This window comes from Microcaecilia unicolor, chromosome 1 (assembly GCF_901765095.1).
Source record: "Microcaecilia unicolor chromosome 1, aMicUni1.1, whole genome shotgun sequence".
Taxonomy (NCBI): domain Eukaryota; kingdom Metazoa; phylum Chordata; class Amphibia; order Gymnophiona; family Siphonopidae; genus Microcaecilia; species Microcaecilia unicolor.
The window spans coordinates 190,507,390-190,530,617 of record NC_044031.1 but is presented as its reverse complement, the minus strand read 5'-3'; the positions used below and the strand labels follow the sequence as shown (position 1 = coordinate 190,530,617).

The window sequence follows — 23,228 nt, the reverse complement described above, 5'->3', positions numbered from 1 at the left end:
AAGGATTAGAGGAGGTCACCCCTATAATCCCCCAGTGTTTCTGGTTCGGTCCCCAGTTTCCAAAAAAAACAAAAAACCAACCAAGGATAGTGGGTTCCAAAACAGTGCCAGAAAACATAGATGGATATGTTTCCAAAAATGAGCAGCAGATTTTACTGTCCACAAGTAAAAGGGGTGGGATTTGATATATCACCTTTCTGTGGTTACAATCAAAGCAGTTTGCGCATTATATACACCTGGGACAATGAAAGGTTAAGGGATTTGCCCAGAGTCATAAGGAGCTGCAGTGGGAATTGAACACAGTTCCCCTGGTTCACAGGCCACTGCACTATTAAGCTTTTCCTTCACTCCACCAATTACATGTATAAATGGTTGAAATTCTTTTTTAATTGCAGATGTAAGGGGAGCCAATAAAGGTGCCAAGCTCCAAAATTCCAGTTTTTAGCATTTTGAAGTGGATTTCAGCACCTGAGGACAACACATTTGAGTGAGTACCAGTAATTTTTCTAGACTTACCCTGGCAAACCCCCAGCTTCCATCACATTGGCTAAAGTAACATCATTAGACCAGACGTCATATTGCCATTTACGAAGACCCAAGACTCCACAAAGAACCCGGCCTGTGTGCAATCCAACTCTCATGTTGAGGTTTACCTCAGTAGCTTCTGCTACCGATCTGAAATAGATAGTATATATGTTATGTTTATACTTGATTTGTTTGTATTATATAATCTGGATTGCTGATGATATACATATTTCAAGTGTTACTTGCAGACCTGAATTAATAGCTGGCAATTGTTTTTAAAGTACAAACCTGTAAAACTGACAAGTTATTAAGGTACAGCTATAAAATATTTCTTATAAGTGCAGAAGGAGCTAGTATTACCACTACAGTATTTGCAACAATTGAGTATTATGCATATAGTTTGATCAAGCAGTTTCCTCTTTCAGATTTTGGATACCAGTTCAATCAAACCCAAGGCTGGAATCTGACTCCCTCTTCCCCAGAGGCTGTCAATCAAGTTGCTTAGGTAAATAAACATATAATTTGAACCATGACTCATACATACTCAAGGGCTGAAATATTTTCTTATGTTACTTTTATGAGCAGGAAGTATTAATCTCGTATTGGCTAGACTGTTCCTATGGCTCAGGCCAGAGTACTGCTTTCCATTCCAAGAGAAAAGTTTTGAGTAAGGTTTTTAAGGACTGAAAGAGAAGAGAGAAGTGTATTCCACAGCTTGGGTTCCTAGAAAGCTAAAGGCCATGTCATGGGAGAGCGAAAGATGAAGAGCAGAGGGAGGCAGAATGCAAAGAAGATTATCAGAAGATAAGCAAAGGTGATAGGCAGGAGAATAAGGGCTTAAAGGGATCATTTTAAAGCACAGTACTTTGTATGTCTAAGTGCTTTGGAAATGAGCCCCTAAAAGTTTATCCATCTGATATTAAGCACTATTTAACCAGTCAGAATAGCTGCTGATCGGTTCAATAGCACTTAGCCAATTATCCACCGATATTCAATGGGGAATAACTGGCTATCCCGTGCTGAATATCCTCGGTTAGCAGCTAGCTGATAGCCGGTTATATCGCATGATATAACCAGCTCTCTGCCAATTTTTAAAGTGGGTTTAGCAGCCATATTTGGTGACGTCAAACCATGGAATATCTTTGGCCGGTGTGAGGATAACTGGCTGAGTATCGTCTTAGCTGGTTATCTTCAAACTGGCCAAAATTAACCTGGATATTCAATGCCGGTCACCAGAAACTGTCCAGAATTGAATATCCAGGCTTAGCACCAACCGTGGGAGTTAGCCAGTTTAACTACCACTGTATGAATATTGGCCCCTATGTATATAAGCAGGAGCATTAGGGAAGTGACCTTTAAAGACAAGCATGAGCAGCTAATAGAGGATATGAGAAGAAACTGGTAGCTAAAGTTCAAGGTGAAGGAGAGGGGTGACGTGGTCAAAGTGATGTGCTCAATGGATGAGTTTGATGACTGTTGACTGAGTCAATTGAAGTTGTTTCAGAGAGTGTAAAGGAAGTCCAGCATACAGAGAGTTATATTAGTCTAAGCTAGAATAAAAGTGAGAATAAACTGAGCAGACAGAATGGATACGGTGTAAAGCAAAAAATAAAGATTTGAAATTTGTCAATCTGCGGTTTGAAGGAGAGTTTTGAGTCAAACAGAACCCCCAAGATTCTAATAGAATTATTAAAAGGGAGAAAGTTGTTGTCTAGAACCAGAGCAGGAGGTAAAGAAGAATGTGGGCCAGTGAACATGATGGACTCGCATTTAGACCAGTTGAGGGAATTAAAAAAATGACTTTGGCTGATGAGCCAGATTTTATTTGGTGGGATGTTTTAACTTGTAATTTGAGATGTCGCATCCTCATATGTGCAAAGAGTAAAACAGAGGCACTCTCTATGATATGAAAGTAATTTTGTAATATATTTATATTTAATATATATTGGGACATCGATCTTGCTCTAGATATATTTTTTGCCCGTTGATGATGAACATGAATAAGTTCCATAATCCGCGGGATGGTAAAGAATACAATCTAAGATACACCACGGATTGTGAATCGAATCATGTGGTGTACATTTTAATATGTCCGTGTAGAAAATTATATGTGGGAAAAACCATACGGTCTCTAAAAATTCGATTAAGTGATCATAAACACAATTTAAAGTATTCTCGCATAGATGCTACTCTTGTTCAGCATTGTATACAATATTCACATAAGTTTGAAGACCTGAGATGCATAGTGATCGATCACGTTCCTGTGTATATTCATGGCGGAGATCGAGACCGTAGAATAACACAGAGAGAGCAACGTTGGATTTATAAATTGGGATCTCTGATTCCTTACAGATTAAATACCAAAGTTGAATGGAAAGTATTTTTTTGAAGAGATGAATTATTATACTTTTTTGAGGAGATGATCGGTTTTTTTGAAGAGATGGATTTTTTTCAGGCTGTTAGGGTCTTGCCCTTTAAATCCCCCCCGTAAAAGATAGGAGGGGTTTAAACAGGAAACAGTTTAAATACCCCCGGCACTGCAATGATAATCACAACTGAGTACGCTGGTGATAAAGGAAGGTGAACCTGAATACCTAAGTAAGTGAGTTATCTAACGACTTTCCATGTGCAAAAGGTGGCTGATTTAAACACTGTTTTATGTACGTCTGTAGGTGCAGTAAAGAGACGGTCAGTCCGGTTCCTTGAAGCTAAGAGCGAAGCGGGAGCTCGCCGTCGGGCACGGACATGAACAATAAATTAAGCACTATCCACAGCTAAGTACTTTTGTAGTAAAATATACTTACAGGTAGATAGAGGTTTTGGCTAATGAGGATTCTCGCCAGTGTGAACCAAGAATAAAAGGCACGCTGGGCGTTGTGCTCAGCTGTATCGCTAATAAGCATGATCAGCTGAGCCCGAGATTCTGAAGTCTTTCCTCTTTAATAATAAAATAGTCATCGAGTAAGCACAATATCAGTTTACTATGTAGTATATGTAGTATAGTAATATAGAACACGAGCAAACGCCTAAATATATTGTTTTGTAATATATTTATAGAAATGTAACCTGCCTTATAGCACCCTAACATTATAATACTTTTTTTTTTTTTGGGGGGGGGGGGGGTAATTAGTATTCTAAGGAATCCAAATAGATCAGAAAAGCCAGCAGATTGAAGAAATGTGGGGATTAATATTCTGGTGTTGTCAGCCTGGGATCTTGATCCTCCTCCGAGCATGGATGTGAGCTAAGCACCCCAATGCATAGCCTGTAAATTCTGATACCAGCCACCCTTGCTGTTCCCCACCACATAACTTTTACACTTCTTTAAACACCACGGAGAGGGCAATACATCTTAAAAATGACAGGAAATGATTGAAGTTTAAATGAAAGTCTGGCAACATTTGTTTTCTGTCATTAATCTTTTTCTCTTGAGGGGGGGGGGAACATGAGGAGTCCAATTTATTCATCATTTTGTTTTCCTGTTTTGTGCTTTATTTCATTTAAAAAGGTATTTATAGCCTGCTTCTTTCTAATAGGATTCAAGGCAGATAACAGCTGTGTTTTCCTTGGTCACACATCCCCTGCTCCTGCCTTTCCACTTAGCTCTCAGTTTTCCATCCCTACCATCTGGCTAGCTAGGTAGAATGAATCCTACCAGAGCAGTTTATGAGGAGGAATTTGGAATAGGCTTCCTCAGTGACTGCAGCCTGCTCCTTTTCTAGCCTAATTCAGATCTAGTCTAAAACCCTGCCTTTCTGAGACTTCTTTTGAACCTTAACCTCCATTTTTTCTGATCACAGCCTTCTTGATTTTAACTATTTCTTAATATATTTTATTTCATTTATTATTGATATTCTCAATATATCAAAAATGTGAAAAGTGTCTCATAATTTTGTCTTAATTTCCTACATTTAGATATGTAGATTGTCCTTGCAAATACACCCATGGTGGGCTACATAAAACATACCCTTTAAGTTATACAGAGCAGGGTCTGTCCCTTCTGTAATTTATTAGGGATGTACATTGATATCAATGATATGTCATTTTGTGTCTTTTCTTTCCCTGAAACATCAGTAAAAACCTCGATATTTAGTTTTTTTTTTCCCCATGTCAAAAATTAGTACACAAGGGTGTGTGGATGTTTCTTGGTGGGGTGGGGGGGAGAGTGAATGTAGGTGCACATACTTGCAAAATCACATGACTGCTTTCATGCTCACACACAAGTAGACTTCTAAACAAAAGATGAACTAGTTATATTAAGGGCCTCTTTTACAAAAGAATGGGCTTCATCGGCATTGCCGTGCAGGAATCGCTAATGCAGGTTGGTAAAAGAGGCCCTAACTTTGGATATAGCATTGTTATGTGGCAAATATATGCATGCACATTTATACTAAGCAAAATGTGGGTGTAAGTTCAGATATGTTAGTGGCACGATGTACATAGTGCTTGATTCCATGTGAGCAGAAAATGTGTGTGGTGAAATTTGCTGGTGGTGGGCTTCACTACAAAATCTTCAGTGGTTTTCGATACACTGGATACTTCAGTGGGCTTTGCTGCACTCTAGACCCCTGAAAACCTCTGTGAGGCTGATATAAGTATGCCAAATTAGTTTGCAGTTCAGACCAACAGCTAGGCTTGGGGAGCTTGGTAACTGGTCTCCAAAGACATGCCAGCATCTTCTGACTCATTCTCTAACCCAATGGAAATCCAGGTGAAAAGAGTCTAGTAGAAACCAAAAGGCAGCTGGTGAAAATGAAAGCTGAGAAATAAATTGACGCAAGCAATAGACTCTAGAGCTGGCAGATTGTTGCTACCTGCACTGATGAACTCTACAGAGAGTATTGCCAGCATTGATAAATTAATATAGATTGCTCCATCTTACAGACACCACATTAGACAGGGCTCTGTATAATTGTTACCTATAGTTTGCTTTCATGTGTTACTTAACTGCCTGGCAAACTGTCACAGTAGGGTTTCTTTTTTTAAAATTTTTGATGAGTCAGTTTCTGCTTTTACATCCTGCCTGCCCCAGTTCCTGTCTTTCATTATGCCTCTTTCTGTTCTAACATAGTAGATGGTGGCAGATAAAGACCTGTACAGTCCACCCAGTCTGCCCATCAATATAAATTCATTGCATACCTGCCGCCTTTCAATTTTGTGTTGGGAACAGTTCACTGTTGCATGCTAAGGAAAAGCATGTGCTGCCTTTATGCAGTGTGTAGATCAGCTCTGATGTGGCTACACAACTTCTCTTTTATGGCATTGTCTTTCTTTTGTCTTCTCTGGATTCTACCTTCTCCGATCCAGTGAATGATCATATTTGTAACTGTTTCTTCCTTATTCTGGTCAGAAACTAATTTCTATGGTTTTGCAGTGGTTATGTAAAATTAAGAATGATTTGTAAATTAAGGCCAACCCCTGAAAATCATTGCGGAAACCAAAGTGTATTCTATAACAATGTGCATAACTTAGTTGGTTAACTAGCTAATCAGCACTGTTAATTGGATTTTAACAAACAATTATCAGCACTAATTGGCATTAATTGAGATTTACATGCAAAACTCACTACCAGGCTTTTTTCAAAAGAGAAGGGCACCCATCTTTCGACACAAATCGGGAGATGGGTGTCCTTCTCCCAGGGTCCCCCAAATCAGCTTAATCCAAAGCCAATTTTGGGCAACCTCAACTGCTTTCTGTCGCGGGGATGACCAAAATTCACGGGGGGGGGGGGGGGGGGTGTCAGAAGCGTAGTGAAGGCGGGACTGGGGCGTACCTAACACACGGGCGTCCTCGACTGATAATGGAAAAAAGAAGGGCATCCCTGATGATCACTTGGGCGACTTTAGTTGGTCCATTGTTTTTTTACGACCAAGCCTCAAAAAGGTGCCCCAACTGACCAGATGACCACCACAGGGAATCGGGGATGACCTCCCTTTGCTCCCCCAGTGGTCACCAACCCCCTCCCACCCTAAAAAAAAACTTTTAAAATATTTTTTGCCAGCCTCAAATGTCATACCCAGCTCCATGGCTGCAGTATGCAGGTCCCTGGAGCAGTTTTAGTGGGTGCAGTGCACTTCACACAGGCGGACACAGGCCCATCCCCCCCTACCTGTTACACTTGTGGTGGTAAATGTGCTCCCTTCAAAACCCACCAGAAACCCACTGTACCCACACCTAAGTGCCCCCCTTCACCCCTTAGGGCTATGGTAGTGGTGTACAGTTGTGGGGAGTGGGTTGGGGGGGGGGGCTCAGCACACAAGGTAAGTGAGCTATGCACCTGGGAGCAATTTCTGAAGTCCACTGCAGTGCCCCCTAGTTTGCCCGGTTGGTGCCCTGGCATGTCAGGGGGACCAGTACACTATGAATGCTGGCTCCTCCTATGACCAAAGGGCTTGCATTTGGTCGTTTCTGAGATGGGCGTCCTCGGTTTCCATTATGGCCGAAAATCGGGGACGGCCATCTCTAAGGACCACCATCTCTAAGTTGACCTAAATTTTGTGATTTGGGCATCCCCGACCATATTATCGAAACGAAAGATGGACACACATCTTGTTTCGATAATACAGGTTTCCCCACCCCTACGCCGGGACATCCTGCGAGGACGTCCTCAGGAAAACTTGGGCGCCCCTTTCGATTATGCCCCTCTGAGAGTATTCTATAGCGTAGTATGTCTAAATTCTAAGTTGCAGCAGCATTTTGAACAGATTGAAGAGGAAAGATATGGCTGAGTGGAAGACCGGTGAGAAGCAAGTTGCAGTAGTCCAAGCGAGAGGTGATGAGAGTGTGGATGAGGGTTCTGGTAGCATGCTCAGAAAAGAGAAGGCAAATTTTGGCAATGTTATAGAGGAAGAAACAACAGGTTTTAGCACTCTATTGAATGAATATGTGCAGAGAAGGAGAGGGAGGAGTCGAAGATGACCCCAAGGTTACGAGCAGATGAGACAGGAAGAATGAGCGTGTTGTTGACAGAAATAGAGAGTGGGGAAAGGGGAAAGGTTGGTTTAGGTGGGAAGATAAGGAGCTCAGTTTTGGACATATTGAGCTTCAGGTGGCGGTGAGACATCCAGGCGGCAATGTCAGGCAGGCAGATATCTTGGCCTGGATTTCTGCCAAGATTTCTGGTGTGGAGAGGTAGATCTGGGAGTCATCAGCGTAAAGGTGATATTGAAAACCGTGGGCTGAAGTCAGAGCACCAAGGGAGGAAGCATAGATGGAGAAAAGGAGAGGTCCTAGGACAGATCCCTGAGGTACACCCACTGAGAGCGGGATAGAGGAAGAGGAGGATCCACCAGAGTAAACACTAAAAGTACGCTGAGAGAGATAAGAAGAAAACCAGGAAAGAGCAGAGTTCCGAAATCCAAGTGAGGACAGCGTGCTAAGGAGTAGGTTGTGATCAACAGTGTCAAAAGCAGCAGAAAGATCAAGAAGGATGAGGATAGAGTAGAGCCCTTTGGATACTAAATTGCTGTATAGTGTATCTATTTCTCCACTTTCCTTTCTCTGATCTATCATCTGGATTTCTTATTTCAATACAAACTCATTTGTTCAATTTATCCTTGGCTCTAAAATTCTTTTGAGTTTGTCATACAAGAGAGACAGGGAAACAGAATCCTATATGCCCCGACTATAAGAGGCATGAGAAGAATAAGTCTTCCCAAAACAGTTTATTTTGGGGTCCTTTTACTAAGCTGCACTAAAAAGTATCCTGTGCTATTTTTAGCGCATGGGTTTCCCACGCACAGAGGCCACTTTTAGCATGGCTATAATATGGACACAATTTCAATTTTCCTTTTAATGGCCACAATATAATTTTCCAATTAGCGTGTGGCCATTATCGCATGAGCCCTTACAACCACCTATTTACAAGGTGGTAAGGGCTCCCATGCTAATCAGCAGCACGCTGCAATTTGCCAATTAGCACAGGGCATACCTCCAAACACCCCCCCCCCCCCATGCTAAAAATATTTTCTATTTTTTAGCATGGGATTGATGTGCACCAATCCCATGGGGTGTCTGAGCTTGTCTGGCGGTAGTACCTTTTAGCATATGGTACGCACGCATTAATGCTTACCACCACTTAGTGAAAGGGCCCATTTATTTTTACATTGTTTATGTATTTATGGCATTTTCTATACCAACCTTCAAAACTCTGAAGGCCAATAAAATAGAAAAGAACAAGAGGAAAGAGAAATTATATCAGCTTCATAGCAAAAAAGAGGAGGAAGAACAAGCAGATCAAAAGAATCATTTAAGGGTCCCTTTACTAAGGCACATTAAATGATAAGATGCCCATTATATTCCTATGGGCAATTGTTAGCGTGCGCTAAATCTGTTAGCGCACCTTAATAAACGGACCCCTTAGTGAGATGACTTTTCATGTAAAACAGCTTGCAGAACAAGAGAAGCTTCAAGATATAGATTTAAAATTGAAGAAGTTGGATTCTGTGGGCATGACCTAAACAGGATCTTATATAGTGGTGGGGAGGAGCCGGCTGTCTTGGTACATGTGGGTACCAATGACATAGGTAAATGTGGGAGGGAGGTTCTGGAAGCCAAATTTAGACTCTTAGGTAGAAAGCTGAAGTCCATAACCTCCAGGGTAACATTTTCAGGACCCAAAAGGCAGGCAGAGTTCCAAAGTCTCAATGCATGGTTGAGATGATGGTGCATGGATTAAGGACTTCGATTTGTTAGGAACTAGGCTTATCCTAATACCTTTCAGTTCTTATCATAGGACGAACTTTCCTCCTATAACCTAGTCCACTCTGTCTCTTCTTCCTCAACTATGCATTTCTCCTCTCTGGAAATGGTAATCACTACTTATGGAACTATGTAAGCCACATTGAGCCTGCAAATAGGTGGGAAAATGTGGGATACAAATGTTATAAATAAATAAATAAACTAGGTGACATTCTGGGAAAGGGGGAGTACTGTTCGAAAGGATGGGCTCCACCTTAACCGGGATGGAACCAGGCTGCTGGTGCTAACTTTATAAAAGGAGATGGAGCAGCTTTTAAACTAGAATGGGAGGGGGGGGGGGGGGGAGCTGACAGTCGCCCAGGAGCGCATGGTTCAATGTGTAGTATCCTTGAAGGATACTATTGAAACAGAACATTTAGGGAATCCCAGTAGAGAGGTTTCAGCAATGCTGAAAGTAAGCCAGGTGTGTTTAATGAGACAGCAGAATAAAGGATGCACAATATCCCCTTCAACATCTAAGCAACTTGTAGATCAAAGGGAAAAAAAACAATTTGAACTGCCTGAATACAAATGCTAGAAGCCTAAAAAATAAGATGGGAGAGTTAAGAGTATATAGTACTAAATGATGAGGTAGATATAATAGGTATCTCAGAGACTTGGTGAAAAGAGGACAATCAATGGGACACTGTCCTGCTTATAATCGAACGAGAAAAACGCCCAAGTTCCGACCTAAATCGGGAGATGGACGTTTATATCACAAAAACGAATAAAGCGGTATAATCGAAAGCCGATTTTTGGACGTTTTCAACTGCACTCCGTCGCGGATGCGGACAAAGTTGATGGGGGCGTGTCAGAGGTGTGGCGAAGGCAGAACTGGGGCGTGGTTATCTGCCGAACAAAGATGGGCGCATTTCACCGATAATGGGAAAAAAGTATGCGTTTTTAGCTAGAATTTAGGACACTTTTCCTGGACCCTGTTTTTTCACGAATAAGGCCCCAAAAAGTGCCCTAAATGACCAGATGACCACTGGAAGGAATCGGGGATGACCTCCCCTGACTCCCCCAGTGGTCACTAACCCCCTCCCACCACAAAAAAATGATGTTTCATAACTTTTTATTTTCACCCTCAAATGTCATACCCAGCTCCCTGGCAGCAGTATGCAGGTCACTGGAGGAGTTGTTAGGGGGTGCAGTGGACTTCAGGCAGGTGGACCCAGGCCCATCCCCCCTACCTGTTACAATTGTGCTGCTTAATGCTTATTAGTCGTCCAACCCCCCCAAACCCACTGTACCCACATGTAGGTGCCCCCCTTCACCCCTTAGGGCTATAGTAATGGTGTAGACTTGTGGGCAGTGGGTTTTGAGGGGGATTTGGGGGGCTCAACACACAAGGGAAGGGTGCTATGCACCTGGGAGCTCTTTTACCTTTTTTTTTGGTTTTGTAAAAGTGCCCCCTAGGGTGCCCGGTTGATGTCCTGGCATGTGAGGGGGACCAGTGCACTACGAATCCTGGCCACTCCCACGAATAAATGTCTTGGATTTATTCGTTTTTGAGCTGGGCGCTTTCATTTTCCATTATCGCTGAAAAACAAAAACGCCCAGCTCACACATTGTTGAATAAAACATGGGCGTCTATTTTTTCCCAAAATACGGTTCGGTCCACCCCTTCACGGACCCGTTCTCGGAGATAAACGCCCATGGAGATAGGCATTTTCGTTCAATTATGCCCCTCTGTGTTAACTGGGTACAAATTGTATCCCAATAATAAAGAGGATCAAATTGGAGGGGGTGGGGTGTTGCGCTATATGTGAAAGATGGAATTGAACCAAATGAACAGATAGCAGCGTGGAATCATTATGGATACAAATTCCATGTGTGAAGGGAAGAAGTATTCTTGTAGGGCTGTACTACCATCCGCAGGGACAGAATGAACAGACAGATGAAGAAATGTTTACAGAGATTAGGAAAGCCAGCAGATTGGGCAATGCTATTATAATGGGTGATTTCAATTAGCACTTACAAGGAGTAGGCACCTTTTTTCTAAGGGTCGGCTCACCTGCCCACCTTCAGCTCCCCAATTTTCCTTTTGTGCCCCCTGTGTTGACATCTTCTATTTACACGAAGTCGCAGTGGCGAACCAGCAGTGAAACTAAGCAGCAGGCAGGCAGGTTCACCTCCTTGTCGCTTCCCTTCCCTCTCAGCGTCCTGCCTTCCTCTGATGTAATTTTCTTTTTGCGAGGGTGGGGCACTGAGAAAGGAGGGAAGCGACGAGGAGGCGAGACTGCCTGCCTGCTGCTTAGTTTCTCTGCTGGTTCACCGCTGCGACTTCGGGTAAATAGAAGATGTCAATGCAGGAGGCACGAATGGAAAGTCAGGGAGCTGAGGGCAGGCAGGTGGGGCTGGGGCTGGAATGAACTCGGGAGAAGGTGGAGGCTTGGTGAGTCACTGGACATGGAAGACAGGGGGAGGATAGGGGGCAATGGAGAATCGCTGGACATGGAGGGGAGGGCAGGGGAGAGAGGAGAATTGCTGGACATGGATGGGAGGGAAGGATAGGGGCAAAGGAGAATCGCTGGACATGAATTGGAGGGGAGGGCAGAGGAGAATCGCTGGACATGGATGGGAGGGAAGAATAGGGGCAAAGGAGAATTGCTGGACATGGAGGGGAGGGCAGGGGAGAGAGGAGAATCACTGGGCATGAATGGGAGGGAAGAATAGTGGCAAAGGAGAATTGCTGGACATGGAGGGGAGGACAGGGGAGAAGAGAAATGTTGGACATGGAGGGGAGGGCAGGGGAGAGGAGAAATGCTGGACATGAATGGGAAGGAAGAATAGGGGCAAAGAAAAATCGCTGGACATGGATGGGAGGGGAGGGGAGGGCAGGGGAGAGAGGAGAATCGCTGGACATGAATGGGAGGGAAGAATAGGGGCAAAGGAGAATCACAGGACATGGATGGGAGGGGAGGCAGAGGAGAATCACTGGACATGGATGGGAGGGGAGGGCAGGGGAGAGGGGAGAGTTGCAGGACATGGATGGATGGAGGAGAGGGAAGACAGGAAGGAGATACACATGGATGGACAGGAGCGGAGAGCGGAGAAATGCTGGACAAGGATGAAGTGGAGAGCAGAGAAGAGAAATGTTGGAGGGAAGGAAAGACAGAGGAAGGAGATGCACACAGATGGAGGGGAAGGGAGAGAGGAGAAATGCTGTACATGAATGGAGGAGAGGGAAGACAGAGGAAGGAGATGAACATTGAGGGGAAGGGAGAGAGTTGAAATGCTGGACATGGATGGAGAGGAGGAAAGAGAGAGGAAGTGAGATGAACATTGATGGAGGGGAGGGGGAGAGGTGAAATGCTGTACATGGATGGAGGGGAGGAAAGACAGAGGAGGAGATGCACATTGATTTAGGGGAGATAAGACATTCTGGACATGGATGGAGGGGATGGGAGAGAGTTGGAATGCTGGCATGGATGGAGGGGAGGGAAGAGAGAGGAAGTGAGATGAACATGGATGGAGGGAAGGAGAGAGGAGAAATGCTGGACATGGATGGATGAGAGGGAAGAGAGAAGAAGGAGATGCATATGGATGGAGGGGAGGGAAGAATAGGAAGGAGATGCATACTGAAGGGAAAAGAGGAGAAAAACTGCACATGGATGGAGAAAGTAGGCAAAAACTGGATCCACGTTATACCTCCTCCAGTTAAGTCTGCGGAGGACCCAGCTTTTACCTAAGGATGTAGAACAAGAAATGAAGAAGAAAGGAGGAAAGTAAAGAAATAATGGAAAGGAAGCCCTGGAAACAGAGTTAAGGGAACAGCTAGAGAGCAGTAGAATCTGAGACTGGGACCAACATGATCAGTAAAACAAAGTCATCAGACAACAAAGGTAGAAAAAAATCATTTTATTTTCATTTTAGTGTTTGGAAGATGTCCAATTTGAGAATTTATATCTGCTGTCTTATTTTGTATTGGGTATACTAAAGCTGTAACAGCTTATAGAAATTATTTATAATGAGAAAAAATCACAAGCTATTTTTTCTCCTATACTGGTATAGTATTTTCAGTGATACTGCTTATATGCGCCATGGCTGGTATAAGGGGTGTGGCAACTGTGGATGTGGCTAGCATAGGGGCAAAGCCATAGATGGTGACCCCGCCTATAATGAGTACTGGTACCTTTTTTCCTAATAAAAAAGCACTGCCGATCACACAACTCAAATGAAAAATTCTACATGAATGAACTGTATCAGGAGAATTGCATCAATCATTAAAAGTGGAGAAAAAAGACCTCAGTGGAAAAGTACATAAGTACATAAGTAATGCCACACTGGGAAAAGACCAAGGGTCCATCGAGCCCAGCATCCTGTCCACGACAGCGGTCAATCCAGGCCAAGGGCATCTGGCAAGCTTCCCAAACGTACAAACATTCTATACACGTTATTCCTGGAATTGTGGATTTTTCCCAAGTCCATTTAGTAGTGGTTTATGGACTTGTCCTTTAGGAAACCGTCTAACCCCTTTTTAAACTCTGCTAAGCTAACCACCTTCACCACGTTCTCCGGCACTCTCCACTCTCTGGCACTCTCCACTCTAACCTGGTGGTAAATGGGTAAAAGGAGACACACCTATCTGTAAGGCAAGCTTTCATTTTATATAGGTGGCTCACAATAATCATCAGTCATTAAAAAAACCTCCTCCACACTTTTAGATCAAAAAACATCCTTAGAAAGCAATTACTCTTACTGATACAGTATCAAAAATAAGAACAGTACATAATCATATGTTGCAAATGTTCAGATTATCTACAACACTTATCTTGGTACATTCTTCCTTCAAAATTGTCTTGTTCAATCCCGACAGGGTGTCCCTGTTTTGCAATCCAAGCTGCTTCAGGGGAAAACAAAACTTCAAACAATCAGTGTGCAGCAGTGGCCAAAAAAGCAAACAGGATGCTATGAATTATTAGGAAAGGGATGGTGAATAAGACTGAAAATACTATAATGCCTTTGTGTTGCTCCATGGTGTGACTGCACCTTGAGTATTACATTCAGTTCTGGTCACTGTATCTCAAAAAAGTTATAGTGGAATTAGAAAAGGTTCAAAGAAGAGCAACCAAATTGATAAAGGGGATGGAACTCTCATATGAGGAAAGGCTAAAGAGGTTAGGACGGATGAGGGGAGATATGATTGAGGTCTACAAAATCCCGAGTGGTGTAGAATGAGTAGAAGTAAATCAATTTTTTACTCGTTCCAAAAGTATAAAGAATAGGGGACACTTGAGGAAGTTACATGGAAATATTTAAAAACCAAATAGGAGGAAATATTTTTTCACTCAACAAATAGTTAAGCTCTGGAACTCCTTGTGGAAGGATATGGTAACAGCTGTTAACGGATCTGGAGGAAAAGTCCATAGTCTGCTATTGAGACAGATATGGGGAGGCACCTGCTTGCTCTGGGATTGGTAGCATGGAATATTGCTGATAATTAAGTTTCTGCCAGGTACATATGATGTGGCTTGGCCACTGTTTGGAAAACAGGACACTGGGCTAGATGGACTATTGGTCTGACCCAGTATGGCTTATGTTCTTACTAGCCGTTGAGCCCGTAAAAACGGGCTGGTATTGGAGTTTTCCTCCCCCCCCCCCTGCGAGGTCACCACCGCTCCCCCCCCCCCTCGGAGTCACCGCCGCTGCTGCCACCCCTCCACCCGGCCGTGCCCTCTCTTCGCTTCTGAACTTACACATCCATTCGCCGAACGCAGCAAGGCACATCAGCTGAGCTGCCGTGTGCCCTTCCTTCTCTGCCTGTGGCCCCGCCCTCCTGTGACGTAACGTCAGGCAGAGAAGGAAGGGGCAGCTCAGCTGATGTGCGTTGCTGCATTCGGCGAATGGATGTGTAAGTTCAGAAGGGAAGAAAGGGCCGGGGCCGGGTGGAGGGGTGGCGGCGGCGGCGACTCCGAGTGGGGGAGGAGGGGTAGCAACCTCGGCGGCGCAGTTTCCCTCTCTGTCCCGCCCCTCCCGTCATCACGTATTGACGTGGGGGCGGGACAGACAGGGAAGTCTCTACTGCGCATTTGCGAGTGAGTACGGTCACTCGCCGTTTATATGTTTGATGGGTATGGCACTAATGAAAGATAATCTGATTATTAATAGAAAATTCAAAGAGTGGAAAATGTCTGTAGATTGATAAACTTAAGATTTCTTAATTTTCCAAAGTGATCTGCTAATGACATCAACTGAATCTTTAACCAGATGTACTCTAGAAGGTTTAAAATTAGTATTGCCAACTTTCTTGTCTCAAGCTGGTTATGGGCCATCTTCTACTGGCATATCTGCTGACAATAGACAGAATATGGAACCCTCATTAGAACTTTTGGTTAGTCTAGTCTAATGGTTCTATCAAACATATAAACAGCAAGTGACCGACTCAACTGCAAATGCGCAGTACAGACTTCCCTCTCTGTCCCGCCCTCGCGTCAAGATGTCATGACGTCAGAGGGCGGAACAGAGAGGGAAATGGAGTCGGACTGTCGGAAGCCGCCGCTGCCGCCTGGAAACGAACATCGCGCGAACCAACTTCCACCCTCCCCCCATCCCCGCTGCCGCTCCTGCCCCCCTCCGTATCGGGCCCCCTGCACTGACCTGACAGCGCCTCTCACCTCCATGTGGAAGGGCTGCAGGCAGCAGCAGAGCGATCTGCTGCTGCCTGTAGTACTTTCACACGGAGGTGAGTGGTGCTGTCAGGTCAGTGCAGGGGGCCCGGCACGGAGGGGGGAGGGAGCGGCGGCGAGGAAGGTAGCTGGACATGGGGGGAGGGCAGGGGGGAGAGGGCATGGTTGCTGGACATGGGGTGAGAGCAGGGCAGAGAGGAGGATTGCTGGACATGGGGGGAGGGAGGAGGCCAAGGGAAAGAGGAGGGTTGCTGGATATGAGGGGGAGGATTGGTGGATGGGGTGAGGCCAGGGGAGAGAGGAGGGCTGCAATACTTGCCCGTTTTTACGGGCTTAACAGCTAGTTCAAAGAGAAAAGACTCAGAATCAATTGATAACTCTGGTTGCAACAGAGAAATGAGAGATAAAGCCTTGGTTTTTAAAGAGATATTTTGTTTCTAGCCTAGCTTTATACTGTACTACTAAAGTATGGACATTTCCTGATGTAGCTGTTCATTTTTGCTTCTCAGACCTCAAGTTTACAACTAGGAGCTCAATTTTATCTTTAATTTTCTTTTAAGTGTCTAACATAGTATAATAATGTTAACTATGTTTTTTTTTTGTTTAGAACTGTCACAATTGACTTTCTTTCTATCCTCTAAAGCCCCTGTCTCTCATTCTACAGAGAGAACTTCTCAGATGATAGAACTCCCTGTAATTCCAAACTGAGCCATAATATTTAATTGACTGTGAAGTTACATCAGCATTCTGCTAAAATACTTTACTATGTGCTATTTTCTTCTTTAAAACTTCCTTTTGGGACTGTTCTGCAGTTTGTAGTGGACTTAATTAGAGGGGTAAAATTTATTTCCTCAATATTATTGTATTTTAATGTAATTCTTCTTCAAATAAACTTTCTCCTAGGCCACGTTTTACAAAGCCTCATTAGCTGCTGTTGATGCGGTAATGCCAACACAGCCTATTCACTTTGAAAGCACTCTGTCAGCACTTGCCATGCAGCAGCCACTAGTGCAACTCCGTAAAAAGGTGCCTTAGTTTACAAGCACTGCTTGAATGTAATATATGTTTGTAACCTATAAATAAAAAATAATGAAACAAAAGGAATCATTTCCAAGGGCATATGAAAAGGGCAGCTCAAGTAGCCTAGTGGTTAGTGCAGTGGACTTGGATCCTGGGGAACTGAGTTCAATTCCCACTACAGCTCCTTGTGACTCTGGGCAAGTCACTTAACTCTCCATTGCCCCTGGTACAAAATAAGTACCTGAATATATGTAAACCGCTTTGAATGTAGTTGCAAAAACCTCAGAAAGGCGATATATCAAGTCCCCTTTCCCTTCAAGACTTAAGAAAGTTTTATAAATCAAGAGAGTTAAGGGTTAAGGATTTGATATGCCATGTTTCTGTGGGTATGTCATGAAATGCTTAGCCACCTGTCTGGGTTTGCCCCTCGGCCACTTAGAGGGTCTGTCTCCAGCACAGCTCAGGTCAGCCTGCATCAGCCACTTGTGCTCTACATTAGCACCCTCCTACAACCGACTGGGAAAATTATCCCCAGTGATTTCTAGTTTTACTGGGGCCACACTCCCAGGGGTCCCACAGTTCCTAGAAAGCACTCACAGACCCAACACACAAACCACCAGGATTCTTTATCAGTCCAGACAGGCAAAGGCAATAAACAATTATTTATCGTCTTAGAAATTGAACAACAAATAAAAAATGTACAAACAGCAAAACAATAACAGCTAACTGAAATATGGATCAATTATAAAACTAACAAAGTACCTGGGGAGATCAGGGCATATATCTGTTCACAGAGCTTCAGCAAAGAGATCTCTTTCTCTCTCTTTTCCTAGGCTGAAACTGAAACTCAAAACCAATAAAGTCCAAATGAGATAAGCTCCTGGGCTAATCAGAGCGCAGTCAATAAGATTACAAATAAAAATTGGTTACATCACTACAGGCACGTCCTATTATCTGTGTGCCAACTAAAAGAAAGAGAAGTCAGTCCTCTGTAACAGCTTTAAGCATAAACATGAACCATCTGCTGGCCAAATAGGAGAAATACACTTCAGAACATAACTAATGCAGGAAAATATTCAATACATTTTGTAGTCTTAAAACACTGTTTCTTCACACCTCCCTCCTTAAGAGAGAGTCCCCGGACTGTGGCCTTCACAGACTGCTGATCGTGTTTCGATAGTGCAGTGTTAGGGTGGTTCTGGCTTTTCCATTCTGGAAAGGTCATCAGCTTTGCCACATTCATTGCCCTTCCGGAGCTTATAACAGAAGCTTTTACCACACTCAGAACATGATAACCGTTTTCTGTTTGTTGGGCCACCCTGGCCTTACTACGGATCACCACAGCAGAAATGCTGACTCCGCTATCAAGGGTAATGTTCATTGGACCCATGTTGGTCCCACACACCATTGGTACTGGCACGTTTTTCATTACGCCTACTTCTCTGTATCCAGGCTTGGTACCCCCAATCCAGGAATACTCGATCAATGGGTACAATCTCTCTGGATCCATTGGCTAGCATTACCTCTGCAGTGCACCCTGGTAGAATAGCATCTTCCAGCACTAGCTCTGGTCATAACAAAGTCATGCTAGAGCCTATGTCCACAAGTCCAGCCACCAGATTCTGGTTCATAGTTACTGGAGTGTTGTAGTGTTGTGGAAATCCATATGCTTCCTTACTTGAGGAATGGACAGTAACTTTTTGTGCTGAAGCAACTGTGTGGGTCTCCTTTGTGGTACTGGAGCCACCCAAGAAAGCTGCCAGCTTAGGTGCAGGAACTGAAAGGATCTTTAGCGCAGGCTTGGTATTATCTGGGCAATCCACTTTGAAATGTCCTGTGTGCCCACAATGGTAAGAAGGACATTCATGCCTGAAATCTTTAGGTTTTTGGGGAACACTGGAGGGTTTGCTGGCAGTCTCTGAGGTTTGCAGGAATAGTTGGCTTAGGGCCCTGGCTGCCCTTAGATACTGGTTGCTGTGATATGGTCGGCTACTCTTTGCCAACCAGGGACGGTTAGCCATAAAGATATCAACTAACTCAGCCGCTTTCTCTGGAGTATGGGGCTGGTGATCTTGAACATGTTCCCTCACCTCTGGATAACAACGCTACAGAAACTGCTCCAGGACCATCAGGTTTTGGCAGTCCTCCAGGGTTTTAACTTCAGCTCCACTGAGCCACCACTGATGCTGGTATCTTAGCTGAACCACAAACTTGCTGTGAGTATCATCCACCCCCTTTTGCAAAGTCCGGAACTTTAGTCTGTTTGATCTCGAGGGTAATGGCATAACAATTCAACAAAGCTTTGTGCACCTTCTCAAACTGGGAGCATGTCTCCATGAACAGTCTTGGAACGCCTCAAGTGCTTTACCAGTGAGCTTTCCTCCAAGATAGCACACCAGTCTTTCTGAGGAATCTCACTGAAGTGGTAAATTTTTTCAAAGGCAGTTAGATATCCATGAATATCACCTCAAACATCATCAAAGAAGTTGGTTCCAATCTGTGCTGTAGATCCTGCTTCTGGCTATGGCTCAGGAGTTAGGCTGGAGCTTTGGATACAAGTTATTTCCATCTCCAACTTCATTTTCTGCAGCTGGAACTTCCACTCATGCTCCCGCTGTCGCTCTTCCCGTTCCTCTTGCCACTGCTGCTATTCCTCTCGCTGCAGCTGCTGTTGGTGTAGCCGCTGTCGCTCTAGCAAGTAGATCATTTTGGATCTACGGGTGTGGCATCTGGCCAGTGGTGTGCTGGAGCCGGCTCGCTCCGGCTCGCAAGAGCCGGTTGTTATATTTTGGTTGGATTTGCGAGCCGGTTGTTGAACAGCGCGAGCCGGCTCTCCCTCCCTCCAGATCCAGTCCCTCACCAACCCTGCCAGCACTGACTCTCCCTCGCTGCCGGTTCGCGCAGGGCCTGTCCGCTACTTATCTGCCTGCCCTGGCACCCTCTTCTCCCCCCAAGGACACTGAGAATGAACAAATCAGGAAGCTTCTGCTAGAGACGTTGGGACTCGGGAGGGGAGCGTTTTCAATGATGCTGCTGCCCATGCGGTTGGACTCTGATGGAGGTTAGGTAAATTTAAAATAAAAGAAAAAGGATCCTTGGGGGGAGAAGAGGGCACCAGGGCAGGCAGGCAGTTGGACATGGGAGCAGGAGGGCAAGGGAGAGAGGATCATCTGGACATGGATGGCAGGGCTCAGGGAGAGAGGAGAATTGCTGGATAGGGATGAATGGAGGGGGCAGGGGACAGAGGAGCATGGATAGGAGGGCAGGGCTCAGGGAGAGAGGGGAATTGCTGGATGGGGATGAATGGAGGGGGCAGGGGACAGAGGAGCATGGATGGGAGGGCAGGGCTCAGGAAGAGAGGGGAATTGCTGGATAGGGATGAATGGAGGGGGCAGGGGACAGAGAAGCATGGATGGGAGGGCAGGGCTCAGGGAGAGAGGGGAATTGCTGGATAGGGATGAATGGAGGGGGCAGGGGACAGAGAAGCATGGATGGGAGGGCAGGGCTCAGGGAGAGAGGGGAATTGCTGGATAGGGATGAATGGAGGGGACAGAGGAGCATGGGTGGGAGGGCAGGGCTCAGAGAGAAAGGAGAAATTGCTGGACATAGAGGTGAGGGAAGAGAGATAAAGGAGATGAAATGAGGGAAAAGGAAGAGAGGAGAAAAACTGCACATGGATGAGGAAAATAGGCAGAAGCTAAGGACCAGAAATGAAGAAGAAAGGAGGAAAGGAAAGAAATGGAAAGGAAGCCCTGGAAACAGAGTTAAGAGGACAGATAGCAGCAGAATCGGATACTGGGCCAGCATGATCAGAAAAACAGTCACCAGACAACAAAGGTAGAAAAAAATCATTTTATTTTCATTATAGTGTTTGGAATATGTTCACTTTGAGAAAAAGGTGCTCAACATTAAAAGTTTATATTTATTTACTTATTTATGGCATTTTATCGCACTTTAACCATGAATTAGATTGGAACCTGCGATCATTTAATTTTTTTTCCCTGGAGTAATGCATTGCCGCCGCCCCCCCCCCCCCCCCCCCAGGCTCTCTCCTTGGCCATAGCCAGCTCTGCAATTTGGGGGGGGGGGGCGCAGAGGGGGACTGGGGGGGGCGCAGAGGGGGACCAGGGAGAGAGCCTGTTGTTAAACATTTATCTGCACACCACTGCATCTGGCCCTGTCGACTCATGGGCCTCTGCCCACAAGAGGTCTGCTCTCCCCACAGGAGAATTCTGCACAGGCCAATCCTGCACCTCATCCTCGCTGAGGATATCCGGTTGCTCTTGTGTTAGATCAGGCATCTCCATTGTCTGCTGGCCACTGCCAGTCACCATCAGCACACTGCTAATCTCCAAACACTACCAAAAAAAATCCTTAACAGGAAAGGGACCCTGTTACTGCTGCACTTGTTCACTGTGCTCTGTAACTGGAGGTTACAGATTAAAAATACTTGAACTACTCAGTAGATGGTGACCCTCACGCCACACAGTGAGCATACACAAGCACCCTCTTCCAACTGACTGGGTCACAACCACCTTTGGGTGCGTCTCCTGCTCTCAAATTATCCCCAGTGATTTCTAGGTTACTGAGGCCACACTCCCAGTAGTCCCAGATTTCCCAGAAAGCACTCATAGACCCCACACAAACCACCAGGATTCTTTATCAGTCCAGACAGGCAGAGGTAATAAACAATTATTTATTGTCATAAAAAGTGAACAATGAACAAATATGGATCAATTATAAAACTAAGAAAACATTTGCATACTTCCTAGAAAGTAGCTGGGGAGATCAGGGCATATATCTGTTGACAGAGCTTCAGATATCTCTCTCTTCTCCCAGGCTGAAACTGAAACTCAAAACGTCCAAATGAAATGAGCTCCTGGGCCAATCACAGCACAGTTAACAAGATTTCAAATAAAAACTGGTTACATCATTACAGACACTTGCTATTATCTGTGTGCCTACTAAAAGAAAGTCAGTCCTCTGTAATAGCTTTAAGCATAAACATGCACCATCTGCTGGCCAAATAGGAGAAATACACTTCAGAACATAATCAATGCAGGAAAATATCCAATACATTTTACAGGCTTAAAACACTGTTTCTTCACAGGGTAGAACCAAAGTGGTTTACATATACTACTTATAGATATTTTTTCTGTCCCTAGTGGGCTCACAATCTAAGGGGTCAATTTACTAAGCTGCGTGGGCTATTTTTTCTGTGTGCCAGGATAAAATACCCCCCGCCCCAAAAAATGGTCATACGGTAAGATAACTCTTACCGCATAGCCATGTGGTGGTAAGGGCTCCTGTGGTAACCCGACAGTAACCAGGCAGTTTACAGCAATGCCTGATTACCACCAAGTTAGCACCATGCTACAAAATAAAATTCCACAGAGCACCGGAAATGGCACGCACTCGACCCAGAACTACCGAAGGTGGCTGTGTTGTGCCAGCGGAGTTCTGGGATAGCACCGCTTTGAAAAACAACCCCTATGTTTTCTAAATGAGGATTCTTGATGACGATAGAGGGGAATCAAATTCCAAAGGGAAGTGCTCAGTTAGGAGAAAGCAGAGTGATGTGAAATGTTCAGATGCAGATGAGGAGAGGGAAGCAAAAGAAGGGCATAAGGTACTCAAAGGGTGCATGATGGATTGTAAGGGGTAATCAGAAAAACTAAGAACGGAAACTGGTCACAATAAAATGCACAATGGACCAAAGTTATGATCTTGAATTTGAGATGTGCAGTAGTAGGAAGCAATGTTCCCTCTAAGCAGAGCGTGTGAGCGCTTGCTCATACATTTTAGGAGCATAGCTCACAGATTTGACATGGTTGTTCACAAAAATACTGACTCGACTTTCAAACAAAATTAAATACTAAAAATTAAATAAAAATTAAACTAAATCCTTTATTGACCCAATTTAAATGAGTTTCAAACAAAATTGCTCTATATGAAACTATCTAAGCCAGTGGTTCCCAAACCTGTAAGGAGTGGCCCTGGATTTGAGAAAGAAACAACAGCTTAGACTACTGGTTACCAAAGCTGGTCCTGGAGGCACCCCAGCCAGTCAGGTTTTCAGGATATCCACAATGAATATTCATTAGAGAGATTTGCATTCAGTGGAGGCAGTACATGCAAATCACTCTCATAAATATTCAAATCCAGGGCCACTCCTTACAGGGAACATTGGTAGGATGACAGGTGAAAAGAAATTAGAAGATGAGTAACATGGTCATAACAATAGGTCCCAGCCAGAAGCTTTACAGCAATGCAATGAATGAACTGAAGACATTTTAAGTAGGAGAGAGTGAG

At 44.5% G+C, this 23,228-nt stretch overlaps 1 protein-coding gene across 1 annotated transcript in view; it reads right to left on the bottom strand.

Annotated features, from left to right (window-relative positions):
* The window catches only part of ADCY1 (adenylate cyclase 1), a 533,674-nt gene that overhangs the window by 203,588 nt on the left and 306,858 nt on the right, over positions 1-23,228 (bottom strand). The window contains exon 6 of the mRNA XM_030206815.1: positions 517-675. Within this exon, the coding sequence (XP_030062675.1) occupies positions 517-675 (159 nt within the window). The remainder of the gene's footprint in view (positions 1-516; positions 676-23,228) is intronic.